This window comes from Helianthus annuus, chromosome 6 (genome assembly GCF_002127325.2).
Source record: "Helianthus annuus cultivar XRQ/B chromosome 6, HanXRQr2.0-SUNRISE, whole genome shotgun sequence".
Classification (NCBI taxonomy): domain Eukaryota; kingdom Viridiplantae; phylum Streptophyta; class Magnoliopsida; order Asterales; family Asteraceae; genus Helianthus; species Helianthus annuus.
The window spans coordinates 15,947,054-15,956,587 of NC_035438.2; the positions used below are offsets into that span (position 1 = coordinate 15,947,054).

At 37.6% G+C, this 9,534-nt stretch overlaps 2 protein-coding genes across 2 annotated transcripts; one reads left to right on the forward strand and one right to left on the reverse strand.

Moving 5' to 3' along the window:
* Window positions 1-1,734: 1,734 nt before the first annotated feature.
* Window positions 1,735-5,669, forward strand: LOC110864841. The gene is made up of 4 exons (XM_022114002.2): window positions 1,735-2,136; window positions 4,145-4,247; window positions 4,432-4,522; window positions 4,586-5,669. Exons 1-4 carry the CDS (start codon window positions 1,816-1,818, stop codon window positions 5,391-5,393), a joined length of 1,323 nt encoding a protein of 440 aa, XP_021969694.1. The 5' UTR covers window positions 1,735-1,815; the 3' UTR covers window positions 5,394-5,669.
* Window positions 5,670-6,252: 583 nt separating this feature from the next.
* On the reverse strand, window positions 6,253-9,125 carry LOC110864840. The gene is made up of 3 exons (XM_022114001.2): window positions 8,920-9,125; window positions 7,803-8,549; window positions 6,253-6,924 (listed from the first exon to the last, which is right to left on the reverse strand). Exons 2-3 carry the CDS (start codon window positions 8,513-8,515, stop codon window positions 6,441-6,443), a joined length of 1,197 nt encoding a protein of 398 aa, XP_021969693.1. The 5' UTR covers window positions 8,516-8,549; window positions 8,920-9,125; the 3' UTR covers window positions 6,253-6,440.
* Window positions 9,126-9,534: the final 409 nt, after the last annotated feature.

Genomic DNA, 9,534 nt, shown 5'->3' on the forward strand with positions numbered 1-9,534 from the left:
TTTATTTCGTCTTTTTTTTACCTTTATCTCTCAACTTTTAGGATTAACATTTACAACCCTTTAACTTTCTAAAACTCTGTAATCGAGTTTTGCATATTTTTTGTGTGTATCGATATAAATTTAAGTTGATATGTGTTTCAACGTAAATTTTTTTCCGGAAATGAGTTGGGTCAAATATAGTATGTTCTTATGCTTATTATTATGTACGTTTTTGGACGGTCTGCATTTTGACGTAAATTTTATTTTGTCTGAGTAATGAGTCGGGTCAAATATAATACGTTTTCGTGCTTATTTTTATATACGTTTTCAGGTGCTCTACATTTTGACGTAATTTTTTTTTTGAAACCAGTCGGGTCAAATATAATAATGTACAACTCTCAGAAAGATTCCACAACAATCCGTAATCAAAACCCCGAACACATGCCAACAAAAATTGAAAACGAAAAGAGTTAAAAAAAACATTGTCGTGTGGCGCGACGATGACCAGATTCTCTGGATGCCATGTATGGCCACGTGGCAGGTCTAGGTGGATGGCAGTGCTGACCTAGCCCTAGACCTTTCAATTCGCGTGTCGCGACGGGGAATTTTTGTTGGTTGCGTGGCGCGACGACGTCGTTTTTCAGCTATATATATAGAGCTGATCAAGGGCATTCACAATTGCTCAGTTCGCTCTCGAACAACTGCTCTCTCGAATCTATGTCTCGGTTATTGTGTATGAAATACTAATCACTAAAACGATACCTTGTCTGATTGATCTGAAACCCTAGCAACGAAAAGCCGAAGTTCTGCCTGAATAAGGTGATACTTTATACGTTGCAGTTTTGATCTCGTGATTATTGTTAAAGTTTGATTTGGTTTCTTACACTAATACGTGTTACATTATATATATTGGAACCAGGACTTAAACCAAGGAGGCCTAAAAATCCTAATATTCTACAATGTGAGTCATTATCTTTTATTAAATGTTTTCAAAACCCTAAATGTTTTCCAGTTATTACTTATAATTACAAGGGATTAAGTTTTTGTATTCCTAAATTACTGCAAGTATATGGGGTTTTGTATACACTATTTGATAAGCTTTGTTATTGGACAACGGGTTAGCCAATAGTAATATGACCACAGTCACCAAAATGGGCGCGTGACAAGTACTGATTTGAGTAATTGAAAGATATAAATAAATGTGAAAACCCTTAATATTGTAATTATAAGATTGTGTTTTTTTTATACAAATGAATGAACTCACCAGTATTTTTCGTTGATCAAATGTTTTTAAAACGCGTTTCAGGTGATTTACTGTGAAGGGAAGGAAAAGTGTTACGAGGCACTCAAGCTTAAATAAGTGGCTATGTAACCTGAATAAAATGTGTTTTGTAATTAAGGTTTTATCCATGTGAAAATCCTTTATGTGAATATGAGTTTCATCCCATAGTTTATGAAATAAAAACAACGTTGTTTGGAAACTCTGATATTTTTCCTGACACCCGGTCCTGATGAAATATCCGTTGCGACAATTTTAATAAACACCGGTACCAATTCTATCTGCTCATGGCTTCCGCCCATAGTAGGGTCGGGGGTTGTGACAAATACGCTTGTATTAGGCGATAATAATTCGAGGTATGTTACGTTTCAACTTCGCGATAACATGCGGGACAACCTACTAGCATTCTTACATATATGTTTTTGACTTTTTGCCCTAAGTTAGTAAAAATAAGAAACTTCCAAAACAAGTTCAAAAAAACCACAAACCCCCCAAACACACAATTAACCAAAGTACCAAACTCCCCTAATCCCTCCCCCCCTTCATTTGCTCCTCCAATGGAACAACAACAACAACTCGAACCTCACAACCAAAAACTCCAACAAACACTAATCGGAATCCTCAAAGCTGCCGATTTAGATATCGAAACCGAGCTCTCCGTTCGAAAACAGGCCGAAAAACTCCTTGGAGTCCAACTCTCCGATCTCGCTAGCAAGCGGCTCGTTAGACGAATCGTTGAGTCGTATTTGCTCTCTACTCCTCCGGCCGATGAAGTTCCAGAAGATAAAGATAAGGTTGAAGATGTGCAGACGGAGAAAGTTCCGGTTGATGATCGAAACATTGCGTCTGATGATGATTGCAGAAGTATTATCTGCAGAGTGAGTTTTTGAAAACCTAATGTTAGCTAAAGTTAGTTTAATTAAATGAATTGAAATGTGTTAAGAGAAACATTAGGGTTAAAACTGTTTATTTTAGTGTGCCTGAAATGTTGAATTGATGAATGCTTTTTAGTTTTTAGCCTAGGGTTTAAGTCATGCTCACTCTGTCTAGAAAAATGATATTTTGTTGTTAGAATGATTAATTTTACAGCTTGAATATAATATTGTTGTTGATTTCCAGTGTAATTCTATACACACAGAATTTTAACATCAAACTTACAATCTGTACTACCTACATTGACGCAATACTGTTCGTTCATTTGCAACGGTTTGATATGAACATGTTAAGAAGTAGCCCGGTAAATATCATGTGTTGAAGCTTAGCCTTTCTTTTGATACAACTTACTTACTATACAGACAAGGAATATTGGATTTTAAATTTTTAATAATCCCAATTATTCATCGTTGGCCGCAAACAGTCCCAACTTCAAAAATAACCACTGGCAGTCCCAACTATTAACATATTGGCCTCCAATGGACCCTGACTGACAGAACTCTAACGTCGTTATTCTCCAGTCGCCGGAAAAACGTTTTTAGCCAGAAATAGGTTCTTAAAGGTCTGATCTAAGGTTACAAAGAGGTTTGGGACGAAAATGTTTAGTTTTCCGGCCAAAAAGTTGAGTTTTCCGGCCAAAAAGGAGTCTTCTGGCGACCTCAATAATTGGGGCTTTTACTAGAAAAAGGTTCCGAAAAGTCCGTAGTAAGGTTACAGAGAAGTTTGGGACGAAAGGTTGAGTTTTCCAGCCAAAAACATTTTTCCGGCAACCAGAGACTAACGATGTTAGGGTTCTGTTAGTCAGGGTCCATTGGAGGCCAATATGTTAATAGTTGGGACTGCCAATGATTATTTTTGAAGTTGGGACTGTTAGCGGCCTACGATGAATAGTTGGGATTATTAAAATCTAATATTCCTATAGATAACAACTGCTAGTCGGTTCAAATGTAAGTGAAGAAATATCAAGTTAATTCGAAGGTTAACTTGTGGGTTTAGTCTCGTCAAATAAAGGTTAATCTTCTTTCTTCCTCGATTGCTTGCTACGAAATCCTGCAAACAAGACAACATTGTGAAGCTCATTACAAGGAGGAGAATGGGGGGGGGGGGGGGGGGGAGGGGGTGTTTCCTTGTAACCACCCTTTGGCGTGAGAATAAGAACTTGCTTTGAGGATATTAAGTGTGTGTGTAATAAGTGAGAGAGCGATCCCTAAACCTGGAGATGAAGTTCTCTATTTATTGCCGAAGAAAGTTGTGAAGGAGATGGGCTGATGGGCCTTGGGCCTGACGTCGACAACAAGGAAAACCCTTTTTGCCTCCTTGAACACGACCGTTAGTGTTTGCATGCGAAAGGGGAGTTGGCGCACGCTGAATGGGTCCACGTGGCCTGGTGGTTGTCCTTGTTGTCAGGTCTGTCATCAGCAACTGAATGGAGATCGTGGAGCAGTGGTCGGTGCACGGTGATTGGTGACACGTCGGCATCGTTGTGAATTCCTTGTCACCTGCACAATTGCTCATCGTGAGATGTTGCTGGACACAGCCTGTCGTGCGCCTATTGGCCACCTGCTCTGACATTCGTACCAACGCCTGTACTATCTTGAGTCATCTTGCTGGCGCCACGAAGCTTGCGCTTCTTAACCTCGCGCCATTTTAATGCGAAATGGACTAAGTATTGGATTTCGTCTGTTTTGGGTATGGTTCCCTGCGCGCGACCTGAGCTTGCCTCGTGTGGCCGGCGCAGGATTTGGGACCATACCCCTTCAAAGTGCATATCGCATGATCACTAGCAGCACATCGTTTTATCTTGTTTGTTTAAGATTTATGGAAATATGAATTTTAGTAATTAGTCGGGACATTTTTTAACCCTAGTCTGAGTCTTTTAGTATTCTGATATTTTACTGCAAGAAATCTGTCACATTTTTACATTATTTACTCCTCTTTTGTTGGTTCGCGTAGTTATCAGGTAAGAGTAGAGTTTCAATTGAAAAGCTCGGAGGGACAAAAGTGGTGGCAATTAGCGAGTATTACAAGAAACAGGGAAATATTACTTCTGGTAAAGGTGAACACTTGCTGCTTCTTTGTTCATGTCATTACTCGTGCACAACAATTCATGACTGTATAGTTATACATTACATTTCTAAGAAGCATATCTTTCAGAATGATGATTAGTATGTTTATCATGCAAGCGGTCATTTTTATCTATAATGATTAGTCTTGATCTGGTTTTCGGTTTTCTTTTTCAGGAATTACATTGAACCCTGATGAATGGTCAGCATTTTGTTCAAGTTTTACCGATATAGAAGAAGCCATCACAAAGATGGAATCAAAGATGAGGTACAACTTACTTTTCTCGATAATTTTTATGATTTACAAATTTACAAATTTGATTTAATTCAGAGATAATGGCAACGGAAAGAAGCAAACTGAACCAGGACCTTCAAATCCATCTAATAGGCCGGCTTATGAAGCCGACACTTGCCATCCGCTCATCCCCATCGCAACCGCACGTTTCACTGGCAAAAATTATTACTGCTGGAGACGCCAAATGGAGTTCTTTTTAAACCAGGTAAAAATATTTTACGTCCTCGTTACACCATGCCCAAAATTCCCCGTTGCAGTAGAAGCATCTTTTGAAGAAATCAACCGTTCAAAATCCCATGCACAAAAGTGGATAAATGACGATTACATCTGTCGCCACACTATCTTAAACTCACTATCGGACCATCTCTTTGACCAATACTCGGTCAAAACTCTGAATGCTAAAGAACTTTGGGACGATCTTAACTCGTCGTATGCTGATGATTACGGAACAAACACATCTCACGTCAACAATTACATTAATTTTCAAATGGTTGACGGGGTTTCTGTTCTTGAACAAGTTCACGAGCTTCACCGGATTGCAGATATTATAAGTACGTCTGGGACAGCCATTGATGAAAAGTTTCATGTCGGTGTGATTATTTCGAAACTCCCGCCTTCTTGGAAACATATTCAGACGAAATTGATGCAACAGGAGTGTTTAACGCTTGATAATTTGGTGTACATGTTAAAGGATGAGGAAGATTCCAGAAGTCAACAGAAAAGAGTCAATGGATCAAGAAAGAAAGACATGAGGAAGGTGTGCTTTGGATGTCACCAAGAGGGCCACTTGCGACGAGACTGTCCTTTGACCAAATCGGGTAACATTGATCGTAACAACCAATAGACGTTTGACCAGTTCTAACCGGTTAGGACCAAATTGCTAGTTGACATTTTGCGGGTTCTCATGGTTACAAAAAAAAAAAAAAAAATCACTATTTAAAGAAAGACGGGTAAGTGTTCGTCTTCCCTAGGATTAGTTCCTTTGTCGTAGGATTTTTTTTTTTTCAAAATTTTCATTTTTTGTTGTCATGTATTATTATCTATTCATTTTCAGTTGCACATTGCATTATTTGAACATAAATTTTATTTATAAAAACATGAAACGTGACTACTTAAGTTTTACTTTTGTTAAACCGAATGAAAACTGCAGTATGATTGGAGATTTTGTGTGGGTTAACTGAATAAGAAAATGGGGATGATATCGATATTGTACGGGCATTGGAATTGGAAATGAGTACAAACACAAACAGAATGTTGTGCCAATTATGGCGGTACGGTACTAGTTTGATATTGGTGGTGCAAAAATACCAAAAAATACTGAAACCAACCCGTACCTAAACGGTGGTGCAAAAATACCAAAAAATAGTGAAACCGACCTGTACCAAAACCAAAAATCATAAAAATGAATATTGGTACCGCCCCCGATATTGTTCGGTAGGTGCGGTACCAGCGGTAGTGGATATAAATACTCTCCGAATTTGGTACATAAGATACCCTCTCTTCCATGTTTTCTCTGCTTCTTAGTTTTATCGGTTTTATTATATTAGAGAGAGAGAGAGAGAGAGAGACGCGATGAGTACGAGACAACCACCTTTTTCATATTTGAGTAAACCACTACGCGCCGCGATATTAAACCAACTATATGTCAAGATATTTAAATATGCTTAGTTTTTTGACTTCATAAAAAGTAAAAAGTGATAATAGAATACAGAATTGATAGAAACATGTTATAATTTTCAATAATGTCACATAACAAACACAAAAGTTGAATTGCAAACTCGTTACAAAACTAATGAAGATACCACAACTATATACCGCTACCTAGCCATTTCACGAAAACAACCTTGTACACAAAGCGTTAAAATTGCTTCAAACATACCTGCTACGATGACTAGACAAACATCCAACCTACGGTCCACCCAAGAAGCAAACCCGCACCAACAAGTCCTAATCCAACAGCGAACGCAACAGCATACTTACCTATATCATGTTTGCAACGAGGAACACCAAGACCGTGTTTTTCTCGTGTTTTTTTCTTAACTGGCAAATTTCTGCGAGTTTTTCGGCGGGGTACGTGCCATGGGGAAGGTGGAAAGACGGGCTTGATCTTGTTGGTTTTTATCTGGTTACAAAGATTTTCAAGTTGTAAAAGATATACCCATTGTTTATAGGCAAATAATTGAGATGCTTGTTTGAATATTAGCTTCACAATGTGTTCCTTCTCCTCGTATGCTCGTTTGGCTGCTTTTTCTGCTTCTCGTGCTCGTGTTTGAGAATGGCAGAGTGCTTCTAGAAGCTTTCGCTTGCTTGGATCCATCTCAGGTGTTCCGGAACCTTCATGAACTGTGCTGTCGCTGCTCCGTGGGCTTAAATGGCTGATTGGAAAACAAATCAAGTAAAAGTCAAGATTTGGGGTCAAAAGTCAAACCTGTTGCTAATACTGCAAGTTTTTTTAAATCTTGTTTTTTTTAATTTCAAGTGTTTGCTAGGAAACTTCATGATGGTAATCGACATTCTCACAGAATCTAAAGAACTCGAAATTTACAACAGAAGTCAAACATGAACCGTTTGACTTCATAAGACAGTATATGGTATGTCAAAACTGCAAATTAGTCATAATCTTCTTCTGATTTTGTGTGTTCACTAGAAAAACTCAACATGGTAAAGTGGTAATCGATGCATCTTTTATAACTTAAAAGTTAAAACAGAAGTTAATGATGAAGTGGTTGACTACAAAAGTCAAAGATACCTGTTTGGCCCTGAACATCTGAGGTCAAAACTATTCCAAATAACTTAATGAGTTAATTACTGTTTTCGTCCCTGTGGTTTGTCAAAAATCACTATTTCAGTCCATTAGTTTAAAAATTGCGATTTCAGTCCCTGTGGTTTCACTTTCGTAACCATTTCAATCCACCTCGTAACCATTTCAGTCCCTGTACTTACAGAATAAATGGATTGAAATGGTTACTAAAGTGAAACCACAGGGACTGAAATGGTTACGAAAATGAAACCATAGTGACTGAAATCGCAATTTTTAAACTAATGGACTGAAATAGTAATTTTTAACAAACCACAGGGACGAAAACGGTAATTAACTCTAAATATTAATCTGTATGTCACATACTAGCAATTTGTGAAAAACTTCATCTAGTTCTGAGGTCATTAGAAAACTTCAACATGGTAATCGACATTTTCACAAAATTTAAAGAGTTCGGAATTAACAACCGATTTGACTTCAAAAGTCAAAGAATACCTGACTGGCCCCAAACTGGCATTCGGGCTAGCTGCATTTTGATATTGGTGCTTTTGTGGCATTGAACTTCCTAAAGAGGTAGAGATAACGTCTTCTTTATGCGGGGATTGAACATGAGCATATGTTTCCATCTTGAAACTTGTGTTGTGAGGTGACGGTAAATCGCAATTCTCAATGAAACCGTGTGATCTCTGCGCCACAAAGGACGCCAGGTCGTCTGTATCAGCCATTCGCCACCAAGGCAGCTCGTGGATCTTCTCACTCTCCATCCAATGAGGAAACTCAGAGTCCAAACCGAACTCATCCACTTCTTTACAAACCGAATCCATCTCCACAAACTCATATGATTCCTCCCCTAAATGGTCAACCTTGACGGTTGACCCACAATCCATAACGTCGACAAACTGATGAGAATTTTCGGACTCTAAAGTGTTGACTTTTTCATTATTCAAATCATTTTGGTGTACATGGTTAGGCTGCAACTGAAGCCACCATCTTGAATCCGGAGAGAGATTCGAGTACATCGAGTTGACCGTTGGAGGGGCAAAATCGGTAATTTCAGTCGTCGGAGGTCTCGTGTCGATTTGTTTAGACAATGAAGACGATGATGATGGAGGCACACATGCTAACTTAGGTGCCCTTTTAGCATCTTCTTGAACAAAATAACGGTTAGCCGTTCGTTGCCATGCTGCTCTTGCTTCTGCTGCAGCCATTCCATCAAGAACTAATATTTCTTCAAAAAGACCCCTAATTTAAACATTAAAAAATCTAAATAATCAAATTGCAAGTAAAACAATCATATAATCAGCAGAAATTAGGTTCATCTAGAAAGGAAATTCAAGAAAATTAAACCCACAAAATTCAATGATGAATCCATTAACCCAACATCCAAAACTAGCAAAGATATGAGCTTTTTGGGCAAAATGATTAACAAGAAGACTGAAGAAAGATCTGATCTATGTAAAACGGTAATTTAACTAATGGGTAACTGGTAATTTAGCAGATAATAAAGTAAATAAGCAAAATTAAGCAACAGTTAGCATCATCTAACGAAGCAGTTACTACACATATCCAGTGATTATGATGAGTATCAGAAGATGAAAGTAAAGAATCTTACCACTAGATTGATTGGAATTTTGACTGCAAATTGAAAAGATTGATTGAATCTTCTTCTGAAACCTACATAAACATGAAATTTTTCCCAGTAATCAATCCACCGTATTGTCTTTTTATTTGTTTTTTTTTTAATTTTTTAGTTTGTATTTTTTTTTTCTCCTGTTCAGTTATTATCTACTTTTCCCACTTTAGTTTTTCTCTAGAGACACGACACCGTTTCATTCTTTTTTGTCCGGTACAAATTTGGCAAAACTAACCATGTGTCATGAGTCTATATCTAATACGAGTAATAATTGGCTTAAGAAAAAAAAAAAAAAAAAAAAAAAACCTTCCTTTAACCATTAACCAATGTTTTAAAAACGGTTTTTAAATCAAACCGGATTAGGCTAAAAAATGGTTCAACCGGTTAAACCAGGTTGTAATGAGCGGTTCAACCGGGTTGAGTACCTAACTCTATAATTTCATAAATTACAACATCAACTCAAAAGTTAATCCAAAAATGCATGATTACATATTAAAAGATAATCCAAAAGTAAATCCATAATAAAAAATTATCCAAAAGATAATCGAAAATCATTCAGTTTTCCAACAAGCTCTTTTAAATGAAAGTGTACGA

What these genes read in the sequence shown, in the direction of transcription:
- LOC110864841 (XM_022114002.2), top strand. Translation starts at nt 1,816, where the DNA reads ATGGAACAACAACAACAACTCGAACCTCACAACCAAAAACTCCAACAA. An exon ending in GCAGAAGTATTATCTGCAGA is followed by an intron (nt 2,137 to 4,144) that starts GTGAGTTTTTGA and finishes TGGTTCGCGTAG; the next exon opens with TTATCAGGTAAGAGTAGAGT. An exon ending in AAATATTACTTCTGGTAAAG is followed by an intron (nt 4,248 to 4,431) that starts GTGAACACTTGC and finishes TTTCTTTTTCAG; the next exon opens with GAATTACATTGAACCCTGAT.
- LOC110864840 (XM_022114001.2), bottom strand. Translation starts at nt 8,515, where the DNA reads ATGGCTGCAGCAGAAGCAAGAGCAGCATGGCAACGAACGGCTAACCGT. An exon ending in GCCAGTTTGGGGCCAGTCAG is followed by an intron (nt 6,925 to 7,802) that starts GTATTCTTTGAC and finishes TTTTCCAATCAG; the next exon opens with CCATTTAAGCCCACGGAGCA.